Source organism: Conger conger, chromosome 12, assembly GCF_963514075.1.
Source record: "Conger conger chromosome 12, fConCon1.1, whole genome shotgun sequence".
NCBI classification, from domain to species: domain Eukaryota; kingdom Metazoa; phylum Chordata; class Actinopteri; order Anguilliformes; family Congridae; genus Conger; species Conger conger.
In genome coordinates this window covers 43,942,941-43,959,872 of record NC_083771.1, presented here as the reverse complement: position 1 = coordinate 43,959,872, position 16,932 = coordinate 43,942,941, and the positions used below count along the sequence as shown (strand labels likewise).

General features: G+C 47.4%; 1 protein-coding gene across 1 annotated transcript in view; it reads left to right on the top strand.

Annotated features, from left to right (window-relative positions):
* The window catches only part of dym (dymeclin), a 98,502-nt gene that overhangs the window by 70,901 nt on the left and 10,669 nt on the right, over positions 1-16,932 (top strand). Inside the window, exons 15-16 of the mRNA XM_061263498.1 lie at positions 11,783-11,965; positions 14,086-14,199. Of these exons, the coding sequence (XP_061119482.1) occupies positions 11,783-11,965; positions 14,086-14,199 (297 nt within the window). The remainder of the gene's footprint in view (positions 1-11,782; positions 11,966-14,085; positions 14,200-16,932) is intronic.

Genomic DNA, 16,932 nt, shown 5'->3' with positions numbered 1-16,932 from the left:
GTCTGTGTGTGTGAGTCTGTGTGTGTCTGTCTGTGTGAGTCTGTGTGAGTCTGTGTGAGTCTGTGTGTGTGTCTGTCTGTGTGAGTCTGTGTGAGTCTGTGTGAGTCTGTGTGTGTCTGTCTGTGTGAGTCTGTGTGAGTCTGTGTGAGTCTGTGTGTGTGTCTGTCTGTGTGAGTCTGTGTGTGTGTCTGTGTCTGTCTGTCTGTCTGTGTCTGTCTGTGTCTGTCTCTGTGTGTCTGTCTCTGTGTGAGTCTGTCTGTGTGAGTCTGTCTGTGTGAGTCTGTCTGTGTGAGTCTGTCTGTGTGAGTCTGTCTGTGTCTGTCTGTGTCTGTGTGTGTGTCTGTGTGTGTGTGTGTCTGCTGTGTGTGAGTCTGTCTGTGTGAGTCTGTCTGTGTGAGTCTGTCTGTGTGAGTCTGTCTGTGTGAGTCTGTCTGAGTCTGTGTGTGTCTGCATGAGTCTGTGAGTGAGTGAGTGTGTGTGTGTGTGTGTGTCTGTATCTGTCTCTGCGTGTTGCAGTGGTGCAGTGGCTTCACTTCGAGTATTCACTTGTTTGCACCCCTTCACATTTTGCACACTCTGTCTTGTAGATTTAATTTCTCAATGGATACAATTATGACATGACATGCCATCATTTATTATGACATGCTCATCTAGGGTTTTCAGGATTCTTTTTATTTTTTATTTAATGTTATTATCCTGACTGCAAGTGTATTTAATCTGAGGCAAGTCCCCTTGTATGCAGATAAGGACACAGACATCACTTTGGCTCTGTCCCACAAAGTCGCCCTCAGCACTTCACCTTAAAATGGAAACTGCTGAGTCACCCAAGTTGAAAATAAGGAATGTTCACTTGCCCTCCATTGCACCTTCTACCAAGTGTGCATGAATCTGGATTGGTCTCCTTTGCCAAGATTACTCTCGTTTGATTGGACGGTTGTTTCATTCCAAAGTTTCTTCATGTCTTATTGCCTTTTGTGTTTGCACATGTCCAATGTACTAAGTACATAACTGGCTAGATACGCCTTGTGAAATGAAAAGAATACAAAAACCCACACGACTATTTGTAGGACTGAGGAAGGAATTTCCTGTTAACTAGACGCCAGTCATATCGTATCCATTCTGTTGGAGATTCTGGGAAGTCGAAGGAAATAAATTGTGCAGCATCTGCGTATAAATTGTCCCGACATTGTGATGTTCGCGTTCGGTTTCCGGGGCCTGACGAATAGGGGCTTTTTAAGGTTTCCCTTTCGCTGTTGCGTTTTCCTGGTTCCGCACGGTCGCCCGTGTTCCTGCGGTATGTTAAGTTCCTGGAATGATGACAATGCAATGTGTCCCATATGCAAAACCCTCTTGAACGTTTCCATCTGTCAAAGAGTCTGTGCTGGTGCCCTGGATACGAGACGTCACAGAAAGTAGGGGCTTTCTTAAATCACATGTACTTAAATCAACTCGTTCCACTGAGACCCGTTCTTTTTCTTTCTTTTTTTTGCGGCCATTTTTCACCTCCTGAATGTAAAATGGCGGCCGAGTTCTGGCAGCTCGGGCTTCGTCACGTCGCGAGCCCGTCGGCCTGCTCCCACAGACTTGCTCTCTGATCCAGGCCAGGTCACTGGCAGCTCAGGTTCAGACTCCAGTCTGCAGCCCTGCCAGCTAATCTACTGTAAGCCATATTTTAGATTAGGCCAAGTCTCCCAACCCTCGGGGGAGGATCCCAGGGGGTCGTAAGAATTCTGCGCTTGGGTAATGGTGATCTGTTCGTGTCCTGTGCGGATTGACCGGTCCGTGCCTGCACTGCGAGTACGCAGGTTGGGTTAGATTACACATTCTTGTGTGCGTGCTCTCTCCAGAGAGCGCTCAGATACAGTGGGGTGAAATAATTTGTGCGCCCCTTGTTTAAATGTCTGTTACAATGAATCTGTATGTGATCGAAAGCAAACCCGAACTCTAAACGTGAGGTCTTTCTGCAAATCGTAGAGAAGATTGTGTTTTATTTTAAACATTTTTACGGTTTATAAATTATAATAAAGGGAAATGGGCCCTATGCTAAATTTTGGGAACCCTTTTTGATTATTCTTTGTTACTTTAAAAAAAGATGTTTACAAAGGCCCAGACCCAGATGATTTACTTGTTAGGGCTTCAATGAGTCTAGCGGAGTATAATTCCAGGGCTGAATGTTTTTTTCTTATTCCAATCTATAAGTAACTCTGTGCCTTCTAAAGTATCCAACTGCAGTGGCTGTTCTGTTCGGTGTTAACCATGGGTTCCTCTAAACAGTTGTCCAAGGATTTCAGAATTAAGATGGTTCATTTCCACCAAGAAGGAGAAGGCTACAATAACTCTCTCAATATTTCAAACTACCTATTTCCACTGTGAGAAACATTACTAGGAAATGGGAGATAAATGGAACAGTTGAAGTCCAGGCAAGGTCTGGAAGACCAAGAAAGATTTCAGACAGAATGTCCCAGGACCTGGTGAGAAATGCTCAGAAGAACCCGCCCTGAAGCCTTTTGGAACAATGTGCTTTGGACTGAAAAACTTTTTGGCCACCACCATGGAAGGTATATTTAGAGAAAACAGGGTTATGCCTTTGTCGAGAAGAACACCTTGCCAAGCATGGAGGTGGATTTATTATTCTTTGAGGTTGTGTGGCAGTTGTGGGGGCTCAGGAAATATTGTGTGAGTGAAAGGAAGAATGGATTCCAAATGTCAAGAAATTCTAGAGCCCAATGTTCAAACGTCAGTTCAGAAATTGAAGTTGAAGAGTGGTTGGGTATTCCCGCAAGACAATAATCCCAAGCATACCTCGAAATCATCCATGAAGTGCCTCCAGGAAAGACGAGGAAGGTTTTAGAATGGCCGCCACAGTCCCCAGACTTGAATATTAGAATTAATTGTTATTATTTAAAATTATTATTATTGAAAATCTGTGGAGACATCTCAAACATGTCGTACATGCAAGGAGGCCGAAGAATATTTCTGAGCAAGAGGTGTTCCTGCTAGACTCTTAGCTAGCTACAGGTGTTTACAAGCTGTTATAGTTGAGCGAGGAGGAGTTACAAAGTACTAACTGACAGGGTTCCCACTTCTGCAGTGGGCCTTTTTCTTTCTTTTTTTTAAGAATTATTTTGAAACTTTTAATCTTGCTTTCAAGTTTGAAGAAATCTGTCATGTTTAACTTTGTTAACATTTAGAGGTCAGGTTCGCTTCTGTTCACTTAGATATTAATTGTAAAAGACTATTTGACCAGGTGTGCCCAGGTTTTGGCATACTACTCTATGAAGATGGAAGGAGGAAATTGAAAAGAGTCTTTAGGATACTAAGTGAATTCAGATGTAGCAGTAATTTCCCAATTTTAATATGCTCTTCCTCAAAGCTGGTGAGGAGTGGAGCTAGCAGCACGAAAGAAAGACCCAAGTTATGTTAACTAGACGTGGCAATCATCTGAACACTGGCAGCACGTTACCAGTGCCTTTCATAAAGTCAAAGTCCTTCTCCTCCGCAACAACAATATCGAAGGATATCAGAGAATATCAGAGCTCCTGTAATTATATGGGAAGACCTCTAATTAAGTTTCCACTTGGACCCGTGCGGAAGGCTACAGGGTTTATTTACTTTGTTTCATTATTTATTTGCGTAGCGGACGCCCTCCTCATTATTCTGCCAGCAGTCGTGCGTCTTAAAAATTCTGGAACGCGTTTAGACAGCTCAATTTTCTTTAAGCCGCGGCAAAGTCATTTTCACAGTGGGTGTAACAGCCCAGGGACTCAAACCGATGCTATCTGGTCCAGTTTCTCCACGCTGCGGCCCCTGACACGTACCAGGAAAACGGTTGTCAAAGCTGGGAATGTGGGTACTGTTCATTTATGATTAACACGCGCATTAACATTAAACTGCACACCCAAACTCAGTATAATTCTTTATTAGTGTCAAGCATTGTTTTGGTGACACAGGTGACTGATTAGCCTGATGAGCCAATGTATATGGCAAATTGTTACTTTCAGTTTGACCTGACTAAGAGCCACTATGGGTCGAAACGCTGTTGATGCTAAAATAATTATATTGAGTTTGGTTCTCCGGACTGTTCCTTAATCACAATCTCTACTTGCCCCGGTCGATGTGCATATCTCTATATTATTTTACCGTTCGCGACTCAGTTTGTCACAGGAGTTGAGCGTGACTGCTGGTAACGGAACCAAAGCATTTGATACTTTTGAAGATGAGTCCGTGGGAGTAATTGAACAGCACTAATCTGCTGTAACCCGAGGAAGGACTTGCCTCTCGGTGCCTCCTTTCCACTATAGCTGATTGGACCGCTTCATCGTCCAGCAGGAAGCGTTTTTCCGTAGCTTCGGCGGCAGGGCCCGCGCTGCCGAAAGGCTGAATTTTGGGGCCCGTTGTGGGAAGGCTGCCCCCTTCCCTCAAATCTGGTTCAAGCGAGACGGCGGCAGAAGAGGCTCAAGGGGGTTGCGGACGTTCCACAAAAGTGGCACAATTACGTGCGCCCCGGGCCATAATGCAGGTCAGCGACTGCCCCATTTAGAGCATCCAAAAAAGTCTCTGCTGCATCTCTTTCTCTCTCCCTCCCTCCCTCCCTCAAAAACTCTGTTGTGGTCTGTCCCCTGTGGTTTTTTACCCCCATTTGCTATGCAGCCGTTGTCGTATACCCAGCTTAAACTGATATTTAATTTAAGAAAATCGGTGAATTCAGAGTTCCAAACGACCTTCCGGATGCTTTTGCTTCTCTGACGTTCTACTGTATAATACACAGTGTGTTGCTACAGAAAACGTGTATTTGTGTCAGTGTGTACGCACACACACACACACACACGCAGGCACACTCATACACACGTCAAGGATGCTTTCCCCCCCCCCCCCCCCCCCATAGCCAATGCACTGTTGCGTAATATTGCACCACGGGCACTTTAATTAGATTTCATAAGACCGCTCTCTCGCAGAGTTCTATATAAAACAAATGTTTGCCCGAGCAGCTGACCTGTAATAATGGAATCAGCGCTCACGTCGGTTCACTCTGCGATTGCGTCATGCGGCCGCGCGGCCGGCGTCCGGTCGCCGAGGAGACGGGACCCGTGCTCCCGAGACGTCGTCCCTTTCGGCGGACGCAGCCCTGAGCCTCCGATCCCGCCGTCTCCGCCTGACCTCCGCTCCCGCGGCAGACTGGCGCGGTCGCCCCGGTGACGCGCTGCCCTCCCGGCGTGGCCCCGTATGGAGATGTGTGTCATTAGCTAATCAGCAGCCTGATCCCAGACGGGCGGTAATCTGCAGACTGCTCAGCCCCCGAATGCCGGGGGGGAGGGGGGGAGGGGGGGAGGAGGGGGCGGCCGCAATCAAATGTCACGCAGTCGACCACTGACCTCCATACCTTGTGCTCTCTCACTCTCTTTCCTCTCTCTCACTCTCGCTTTCCTCACTCTCACTCTCTCGGTTTGTCTCTCTCCTCTCTCTCTCTCTCTCTCTCTCTCTGTCTATTTCTCGATTTGTCTCTCTCTCTCTGTCTCTGTTTCTCCCTCCCTCTCCCTCTCCCTCTCTCTCTCGATCTCTCTCTCTCTCTTTCTCTCTGTCTCTCTCTCTGTCTCTCTCCCCCTCTCTCTCCCCCTCTCTCCCGCTTTCTCCCGCTCTCTCTCTCTCTCCCTCCCTCCCTCTCTCTCCTCTCTTGCTTGCTTTCCCCCTCTTCTCTGGGCTTTGCATGTTCCTCTCCTGGTTTTGGGATCAGGTTCAGTTTGTTATTAGTGACTGAGAGACAGGTAGATATGCGCCCCAGCGCAATGTCATACAGTAACCTCTCTGTGCTCCACCATCCCAGCGCAATGTCATACAGTAACCTCTCTGTGCTCCACCATCCCAGCACAATGTCATACAGTAACCTCTCTGTGCTCCACCATCCCAGCGCAATGTCATACAGTAACGTCTCTGTGCTCCACCATCCCAGCCCAATGTCATACAGTAACCTCTCTGTGCCTTCACAGAGCAATGTCATACAGTAACCTCTCTGTGCTCCACCATCCCAGCACAATGTCATACAGTAACCTCTCTGTGCTCCACCATCCCAGCGCAATGTCATACAGTAACCTCTCTGTGCTCCACCATCCCAGCGCAATGTCATACAGTAACCTCTCTGTGCTCCACCATCCCAGCACAATGTCATACAGTAACCTCTCTGTGCTCCACCATCCCAGCGCAATGTCATACAGTAACCTCTCTGTGCTCCACCATCCCAGCACAATGTCATACAGTAACCTCTCTGTGCTCCACCATCCCAGCGCAATGTCATACAGTAACCTCTCTGTGCTCCTCCATCCCAGTGCAATGTCATGCAGTAACCTCTCTGTGCTCCACCATCCCAGCGTAATGTCATACAGTAACCTCTCTGTGCTCCACCATCCCAGCGCAATGTCATGCAGTAACCTCTCTGTGCTCAACCATCCCAGCGTAATGTCATACAGTAACCTCTCTGTGCTCCACCATCCCAGCGCAATGTCATACAGTAACCTCTCTGTGCCTTCACAGCGCAATGTCATACAGTAACCTCTCTGTGCCTTCACAGCGCAATGTCATACAGTAACCTCTCTGTGCCTTCACAGCGCAATGTCATACAGTAACCTCTCTGTGCCTTCACAGCGCAATGTCATACAGTAACCTCTCTGTGCCTTCACAGCGCAATGTCATGCAGTAACCTCTCTGTGCTCCACCATCCCAGCGCAATGTCATACAGTAACCTCTCTGTGCCTTCACAGCGCAATGTCATACAGTAACCTCTCTCAAGCATTTTCATCTTTATGGCTTTATTTTAAATATGAGTCACTGGTTACATCATCAGTGATCCTGAGCCGGAAGTGGAGAGCAAAGGCAGATCATCGAGAGGTTTCCCTCGGGCGTATCGACAAGCACTTGGCAGCACAACCTTTTCTTTTTTCCTCCTGTACAACGACCGGACGAAGCCCCTTTTAACGGCCTTTTCGCATTTCACGCTGTGCCGCTCGGTGAAGGACGGGCGGGTCTGTCTGTGTCACTCCATAAGCGGTCAGATCCTGCGGGAGCAGACGGGGGATGAGAAAGCCAGACAGCGGAGGCGCTGGAGCAGGCCGGGGCGAGGGGAGAGATGTACCGTTTTCACACGGGGGGGAAACGGGAGCGGCTCTCGTTTAATCTAGTCTCCCGCTCGCAGACGTCTCGCTCGCACATTTGCATCTGACCTGAATTCCCTGCGGCGCGCTAGCTTTTCCAGGCTAATCTTATTACGTGGCAGCAAAGCTTAAAGGGGGGGGGAGGAGGGGGGGGGCAGGGCAGCAGGGAGGCGTAGAGTGCCGGGGCCACCCCTCTGGCCACCAGCGAAATTCATTATCACCTCGTACCCGTCCGCCCCCCCCTCCCCGTCTGAACAAAGTGGCAAGTGGTTGAGAAACGCTGGCCTAGACACCCCTACCTTCTCCATCCAATGCAGGCTCTCCTCTTCCAGGGCGAACACTGCAGTCTAACAGGACCTCACCTGTGCACAGGAGGACCATCTCTCCTGTAGGAGGCCATCCTCCATGTTCTCACCCCATTCACTAAGATGCAGTGCGCCTATTGTGCAACAGCAATAAGGTTTTGAGCGTCCCACGGCTGAACTAGTGCACTGTCTCAGCTGATCCCCTGCTAAATAGTCGTGGGATATAGGAGGCGCGTGAGGAGGAAGGCAAACTCGTACATAATCTTAGGTTCCCACTCAATGGGTTTCTGTTCGGCAGACAGATAATGTAACAATCCATTAGTGACACCGTCTACACGGTATAATGGAAAACACAGTGGTTGTCATGAAACGACCTTCTACCCATGAAAAAAGAAAAGGAAATGAGATATTCCAGATCTTCCCCGGCAGTTTTTACGGTCCTTCGGACCCCGAATGGAACTTCAGTTTTATCGGCTTCATAATTAGACTTTAATATCGCGGGCGACAGACTCCAGCATAGCTAATATTGCTGACTGGAGGCTCGGGCGCAGGTGGAGACAGTTTGAATGGGTGCCCATGGAAACGGAGCGCTGGAATTCCCCCGAGCCCGGAGCCCGCTTGAACGTTGCCCGCCGGTCAGATTGCCAGCGAGCTTATTTCATTAGCGCCCTAAGCCGCTTTGAAGCTCATGACTCCAGAGTTTTTCCGGCAGGTTCTCGCTCCGCCCGATTCACCCCCCCCCCCCTGCCTGTGGCGTGAATGACAACCTCCCGAAAGGTAGTCGCCGGCATATTAATCAACAGCCAATCTTGCAATTCCGTGTAGATTGGCGGGATTAGGGCCCTGAAGCACACGGGTGGCGGGGTTGGGAAAGGTTATGGAGCCCTCAAAGAAATTAGAATGAAGGGGGGCTTGTTCATTGCCTCCCTGAAAGCTCTTTGTCGGAGACATTAGTGGGAGTCGACGTTTAACCGGCCCCCACAGCCCCCCCCCCCGAGAGCTCTCAGAGCCAGGACTGGGGACACCGAAAAGGAGAGAGAGGACAGGTTCGCTTGGACGAGGCAGAAAATCGTTGGTGTTCTCGAAAGGAAGTTGTTGCTTCAGACAGATCCCAGTGTCGTACACAATGGACCTTAAGCGAAGGGAACCTCTGAGACATTTTTAGAAATAAGATGTTTGGGAGTCTGTTCTGGTACCCTTTTGACACCACCGTGGCAGTGCATTACAATGCAATTGCCTGAGAAGCGGCGTGGTAGCCATCTGAAAGGTCACGCCAGTCATGGGCCTGATTGATTGGCTCTAAAGGAAAGTCGTGATTATTTGTTATTGCTGTTCTTGGTTGTCCCTTCAGTGGTGGGTACCTTAGATCTGAAGACCTGTGAGGCAGACAGAAGTTTGAGTTCCTGCCCATGGAGTCTAATCTGATCCGCACATACTCATAATAACCCACTTCCTTCTAGCAGTGGAGAGTCTCAAGATTTAACGATGGCCTTTGGTTGACTTGTATTGTTTTTTTTGTTTTTTGCCGTTCCTGTTCAAAGGGCCCAGTCCCTGCCAGTGATGTAACTTGTTTGTCCACAGATTACCTGCTGATATTGGTTGGTTGTACGTGAGCGCAGGCATGCAAGCGTTTTTGAAAATCGCACGTTCCCCGTCGCCACAAATCTCTCCCCGACGAACTGACCATGTGAATTTGCTCATGGAAATATTACCGCATTGATAGCCGTGTTGCTCTTGGCTCCTGCGGTGTGAACTAATACCCAGACAACAGGGAAGGCCGCTGTGCGAGGTCTACAGGTGTGCACGTTGCACTCCGGTCAGATCTTATCACCTGTCCAGGTTGCCTGAAGGTTGCCGGAGAGAGTTAATCGCTTGGGAGTAGGGATCCTCTGGCGATCTCTCGGACCTTGTTAGTTACGCTTGCCGGGTCTGCCGCCAGCCACCGGCAGCGCGTCCCTCCCTTGCCTCCGCCATTTTGTAAGATCTTCGCCCCCAGATCGTCTTCTCAGTAGCCCCTCTGGTCTTCACAAATCTATCGGCCTCAGTCCCTTCAATCAAACGCAGTGGCCTTATATCTAAACCACTGTTTCAGTGGGCTCAGCACGGCCACAACCTCTTAGCCGGTCACTGTGTCTGTTAGCCGCGACTCCCCCCCCCCTGTTAGCTGTGGCCCCCCCCTGTATGCTTCACATGTATGTAGAGTGCAGTCAAATGAGCATCCCGTACTTCGCTGTTATTTTCCCCCCCTCAGTTCTTATAACGTCAAGTCCATTCATAATATTAAACAATGGAATTTACCAATAACAATGGTGTATGGGAAAAAAATAAATAAAAAAACGATCCAGAGGAAATGGCTGTAAACACAGTTTCGCCCCGGCGCAAGACGGGGGCCGCGTCCATTAAGAAAAAGCCGTGAGAACATTCCTGTTCTTTAATTAGAGCGGTGATACGTGTGGAGAGAGCCCCCGTCACCCCTGTCTCCCCCCCCCCCCCCCCCGTCCTCCGTCTGGGTCACGGGTAAGATTAGCCGGGGGCAGGCTGACGCTGTTGGTCCTCTCTCTCCCCGTGGAGGTCCAGTCACCCGGGGGTCTCCCTCTATCGCTCGGTCAGCGCCGGTCCCGCGGACCCTCCGCCCGCCCGCTTCCTGTTTGTCCCGGCCCGTCCCGCGGCGGCTCCCTGGCCCGGCACGCAGACTCCATTAGCGGTCGCCGGTGGTCTGCGCCTCTTGCCGTTTTTTTTTTTTTCCTTCCCCCGACCGATTTAGAACAACGCTCTAATGGGCTTTGACTACAGGTTATCCCTGGAGGCCTTCTGGTGGAGATACGCCTGTCCCTGTGTCCCGTACGAATGGGGAAAAGTACAGCGATTCTTGTGTGGGGAAAAGTGACTGGTAGTAGCTTCCTGCCGATTAAAAACACTAGTGGCCTTCCTCTCCCTCTGGGGTGTCCGTGCATTTTATTTGTTTAGTTTTAGCCGCCTCATTGACCCACTCTTTTTTTTTTTTTCCAGAGATGCTCAGACTTACTCATTTGCTTTTCAAATGTTTTAATACAAGCAGCCAAGCACGTATATAGCAAGCCTCATACGGAACGGTGGTCTGGTAAAGGGAGGGGCTCTGTAGCATACCCCATATAAAACATTGGTCTAGTAAAAGGTGCCTTTTCACGGTGAACACTGTCGCATACAGTACTTCCACAACCACAATGCTAAACACTGATTAGGTGATGGACCGAGTGGACTTCCTCCACTATGGATCGGGCTGACCAGAGAGGAGTGCAGCAATTGGGGCCGGTCTCCCGGATTCCTAAACAGAGACGCCATTTTGTGTGCGTCTGTTTTGCATGCAGGGATCTGCTGAGGCCCTGTCCCTTCTAACCTGAGGGACTCCAGAAAGTCTACTCGTGCCGATAAGATCTCTGTGGCCGTTTAACAACCATTGTCCATGACAAATGTGCCACTCGCCTGCGCCATGAAGGACGTCTTTGTGGTCAACATTGAAAAGAACGCCTGTGGTTTTGTGTTTTTGTTTTGTTTCGTTTTGTTTGTTTTTTGGTTTCAGTTTCATTGAACGGTCTACTGGAAACCAGGCTGCCTTCATGCAAAATTCCTGTTTTCTGCCTCACAAAGAACTCGGAAAAAGAGGGCATTAATTGTATTCTGGGAATTCCCTGTATTTTGTAGCATAATAGATACAAAGATCTTGTTTGAAACCTATACTGGAATGGTACTTATAATATTCAAAATATTAATGGAGTCTTGAGTCATTACGTATTTGCAAACTGGGGTTGTTCCGGGTGGCCATCTTATTATTCAAAAAGACCTGAAGCAGTCCAACCTCCTTGGTTTCACTCTGCCTGCCCCCCATCCACCGTCAGGATGTGGAAGTTTATAACCCGCCGGTATTCCTGATTGCATAAATGTTATATCCTTCTGCAGGTAACGAATGTCTTGTTAGGAATGTGATAGATGGTGTGGGTGACATGGCAGTAAGAGCAGTCGGAGGGTTACCGGTTCGATCCCCCGCCCGGGCTGTGTCGAAGTGTCCCTGAGCAAGACACCTAACCCCCAAATGCCCCTGACGAGCTGGTCGGGGCCTTGCATGGCAGCCAATCGCCGTCGGTGTGTGAGTGTGTGTATGAATGGGTGAATGGAGAGGCATCAATTGTACAGCGCTTTGGATAAAGGCGCTATATAAATGCCTGCCATTTACCATTTAGATGGAGGTACGTGCTCACCTAGCTCCACAGTTCATGAAAGCCCATCAAGGTCAATGGCAGGGAGTCCCCGAAAGGTTGACTCGGTGAGTGATTGTCCTGGCGTGTCTGTGTCCTCTAGGCTCAAGACCTGAACGTGATCGAGGAGGTGATCCGCATGATGCTAGAGATAATAAACTCCTGCCTGGCCAACTCCCTGCACCACAACCCCAACCTGGTGTACGCCCTGCTGTACAAGAGGGAGCTCTTTGAGCAGTTCCGGTCCCACCCGTCCTTCCAGGACATCATGCAGAACCTCGACACGGTGAGTAAAATTTGTTGGTAAAATGGTTTTAAGTCATCAAGGGTCCAAGGTATCAGATGAGCCTAAACCACCGTGCTGCTGCCAGATATGGCAGTAGATACTACAAGAATAGTTTCTGTTGAAAAAAATATTCAGGAGAAACCATTCTGATAAACAAAATGCATGTTTATGTTACAGAATTGTGCAGGCAGACTGAAATCCACTGGTGTTAGTACTAGCATCCAGTACCTAGTGTCACTGGTAGCTAACGTTTCGATAAAGTTAGGTAACTAAATACAAATACAAGTAACGTCAGCTAAATAGCTAGCCAAATGGCCTGTGTGGAAAGTGACTACTAAAGCTGATGTTGTACGAATCATGTTTGACCACGGTTTCTCAGCTCTTTGCTGTCAGGGGACAGGGGACAGACGTCTGCAACAGACAGTTGGTGTTGAGAATAGGCGCCTATATGTTTTTTTTGTGTGCAAACACAGGCGTGACGCACGGAAATACGTTTTTGCATAGTCTGCCAGTGACGACTGAGAGAGCCTGCTCGTGAGAGGCTGTGGAGAACAGACGTGTAAAACCGGGTAGAGATGTTTCGGGTAGATTAAAACCACCGGAAAAGTGCACAATGTGGCACCTCTGAAGCTTTTGTGAATGGTTAATTGCACAGGAATACTCTCTGGTGTTTGCAAGTCTCCTGTATGGATAAACTATTAACATCCCTATTCCGTAGTGTTCCAGGGACACGCACGGCGATTTCTTTTTCCTGGCACATCGGTGTGTGTTGTGCTGTAGTACTGACGAATGATATCAATGCTTTGCATAGGGCACAGCCAGTAAAATATTCATCTGAAACATCTGTATGTTGTTGTTTTTCCCTATGCTGCGTGTCCATTGGGACGCTGCTGTTCGGCAATATCTCTGTTATGCAGAGCTGAGAGTCTATGCTGCAATACTCTTGTGATGATAGTGGGTGGCTGCAGTGTTGTTTTGGTCTTAAATTAGCTCCCAGTGGGAATCATCAAAACAGTTGAAGAGTACAGTGATATTTCACACCTCTGATGCTTTGAAATGCAAACTCCAGATCACCCACCCATATAACAATGTAAGAGGCCTTCTGTATCACCCTTGGTCCAATAGCTTTTTGGTGAATGAAACCAAATAGGTTTTATTCAGTCGGTGCTCATTGTGCTTAACCGAACAGCCATTCTTCTAATGCTGGTGTCTTCAGACGTAATCTAGATGCATACAGAATTTTTTATCTTAGGTTTTGATTTTCATACATCATGTCCTGAACTGTTTGAGGAAATTGAGATAAATGCATGTATAAATGCTCATATTTGACATCCTTTCACCTGAATATTTATATCTATCATTAATGATTAAGTAGCAGCTTTTCAGTTTATGCAATTGTGTGCCAATATTCTGAATGGTGCTTTTTAACCTGATATGCATATTATGTGAATATACTGTTAATTTTAATAGTTCAGTTTACTGAAATCATGTGGTGACATTTTGATTGTTTTGATTTACCCTTCCAAAATGGCAGGACGTTCCGCATGGTAGAATAGTTCCCCATGACTGTGAAATAAAAGCATGATGCTATATTCTATATAGCATGTTCAAATGGAGATCCTTCCCATCCTTTAGCCTCTGTATCCTGAGTGACGCCCTTGTACAGTCCCATGAGAAGACAAGTCAACACAACGCAATTTTGTTTTTGGGAGAAAAGGTGATCAAGGGGGAGAAAATGATTATGAAATAGCTGCCCATTAATATCTTGTCCTGCTTAAACACCGAAAAATGTTTGTTAAGCATGATTGCAGTATTTTCTTTGAAGACTATTGTAAAGGTATATAAAATATTTGTATTCTGTATGTTTTAGGACAATGTACAAAATCTGTTGTTTTGTTAAGTGTTCCTATCTTTCATGAATAGATGCCTATTGATGTGCCATTTCACCATCTTTCTTTTTTCCCCCCGGTAAGAGAGTTTTCTGCTCGGTTGTTAACCCGAAACCAGTTCGACCCGCTTTGTTTATACTGCTAGCTGAAAGCGGTTGAGCTCGTCCTGATGGGAGTGCGCGGCTGTGTAAAGGGGACGGAGCCTCACGGTTGCCCTCGGTTCCCCCGCAGGTCATCGGGTTCTTCAGCACGCGTCTGGAGCAGGCGGGAACAGACCTCTCCGTGGAGCGGGTTCAGGAGGTCATCAAGAAAGGAGCCGTGGCCCTGCCCAAAGACCGCCTGAAGGTGCGCGCCTCCTGCTGTGACCTCCTTCCCCTCTCGCCCCCTTTCACATGCAAATATCTCAGTCCCCTGACCCGGCTCTCAGCCGCCCCCCCTGCACTCGGGCCTGAAGGCCCGGACACGCCAAACCGACGGTCGGCCGTCGGACGTCGGTGGCGCCCTGTCGGCCGAGTCTTTCCGGTGTGTCCCGCACGCCGACACTCCGTCGGCGTGTTTTGGAGGGCTCCGACGCCGATTCAACATGTTCAATCGGCGTCGGAGCCCCCCGGAGCCGTCGATGAGAGAGAGCTCTCTGATTGGCTGTCCAGCTAGCGAATCAGTGCACGAGAAGAGAAACGGAAGCGACGAAAGCAAGCCATTCCAAAGTTACTATCACTACCAGACATAATTTTCGATTAGTATTACTAAATAGCGAGAGAACAAGGAAATTGCTGCAAACTGTTTGTTGTGAGCGAGACAATGGCTGCTTCTAGGTCCAACGCAATGCAAAAGCGATCCGTGGAAACTTGACACACACACGTTGGTTGCCGTGATATAGAACTTGTGTGTTTGCTTTTCTTGTAAATAGCGATTATTACTGGTGGAACACGCTCAGGCAAAGTGCAAAGGGACATCTGGCAGTTGGTTTTTACACTGAGCGTTTTCCATTGCTTAATCATTTCCACAGGTCCATCTAATAATACCGAGTTGAATTGGCAAACTTTCAAAAGCCATTTCTTTCTGTTTTAATTATCTTTGAAGGGTAAGCGTGTTACCAGTGAGAGAGCAATAATGAACTCGTTAACCCCCCGCACTGCGTGGTACTTTTCACAGGACGTACTTCCTGTTGGGCTTAGTGTGTTAACCACTTGACAAGCATCCGTCTGCGGAGATATTTATTCATGTACAGTAATTCATGTGCTTGTCTGGATGATACGGCTACATTTTTATTCCAAAACCATATTGATCACAATAATATTGCCTTTAAATGAGCAAAATAATTCTAATTCAATTTAGTTGCAATTTTCCATTTACCATTCTTGTACAACCATAATTTAAATAACATGATAAACGTATGCAGCGGAGAGCCAGAATAGGTCTTCCATCGATGAACACGATTTTTCAAAGAACAAGACATTTCAGTGAATCATATTCCAAAAATAATGGAAATTAAATTAGCTGATGCTGGAAGTCTTGTTTTGTCATTTTATGTCCAGGAGTAGACGTACGCGTCATTTGCCGTTGATGATCTACATGAGCTAGGTGCTTGTGCGTTCAGTGAGAAAATGGTCTGTTCGTTCTTCGTGAGAAGAAGCGTATGGGGAAATTGGTCTCTCGGTGTCTTTAAGGCAGTCGGCTGATGAGTTAGGAGTGTTTAAAGTCTGTAATTTTAATCGACTGTCATAGTGCTGTCGTGGGCCCAATCAGTGTCGTAATCACTCATTGGCTGTTCAGTGCACCTCAATCAATGTGCCGCTTTGAGTCAAATCTGAGCATGTCGTTTTGCCAGAAGTAATAGGACTCGGGGAAGACAGGAAAAATAACACCAGAACCTACAATACAAGGCCTGCAGTACATATTAGTGTCGTGGTGCTCGAACCCCTAAATATAGAGAAGCAAACAAAGTCATAAAATGTCTGAAGAGCAATCTATACCCAGGGCCTCAGCTCAGGATTCAAAATACAACTTGTTCCTCATAAAATTTCTATCCAAAACCAAAATATTTTCTTTAAGTGGCTTGTCAGATGAGTTTCTCCTCCTCCTGGTTTTAGGCCAAGATCCAGGCCTGGCACGCCTCCTAAAATCTCTACAGCCTCTCGAGATGTGCTAGAATGTCCTGCTAGTTGATCTGTAATCGTGCTTGGGCCCCGTGGGAACTGTAGTCTTTCTTACATTAAGATGTAGTTCTTTTTTTTGGAAAATGCAAGACATGCCTTACCGAGAAAGTACTCTCCGAGAATGCACAACACTTGATACGTGGCTGAGATGGTTACAGTACTAAAGAGTAACATTTAGGGTGGCCGAGTGAACAGTATTTGTGTGTTAAACAGGTGCCCCATTGGGGTGTCTCGGTGGCGCAGCCTGCAGAGCACTGACCGCATGCTCATTGCGAGCCGCGACGTCAACGGTTCGAATCCGACCGTCTGAAAATTTGTTGCATGTCTTTCCCTCTCTCTCGCTCCCGTTCTTCCTGTCTCTATATACTGTCCAATAAAGCTGAAAAAGGCCAAAAAAAAAAAACAGGTGCCCATATAGTGGAAGCAATATGTACAGGTATGTTTTACAAAATGGATGAATGCTCTGACAAAGGTCACTTGACCGTAAGCTCTGATTATCTTAAAAGCTGTTGTGGCAACTGTTATGCAGGATTTTTGTTGTTCAGTCATGACTGTCTCTCTTTTGACAAGTTAATTTGATTCATAATTTCTGATGCCACAAATTATATACTTAAAAAACAGATTACCAGTTTGGGGATGGCCTTTCTTCTCATTGGTCCATTCCTTCAATAATTGATACATTGGCATTTGGCTGTGGGTGAATTGGCAATAGAAAAAGTAAATTAATTAGTTTTGTTCTGCCGGCTGCTATATTTATATTTTAGTCAGGATACTTACACTTACTCAAATCTCTGCCAAGGAAAGTTCATGGGAGTCTTCTGGAACTTTTTCTATTTGAAACTCCCAAATGGATCTCAGCGCTGTTGATTTTGATGTACAGATAAAGGACAAAATGAAGGACAAGCCATCCGTAGTACCC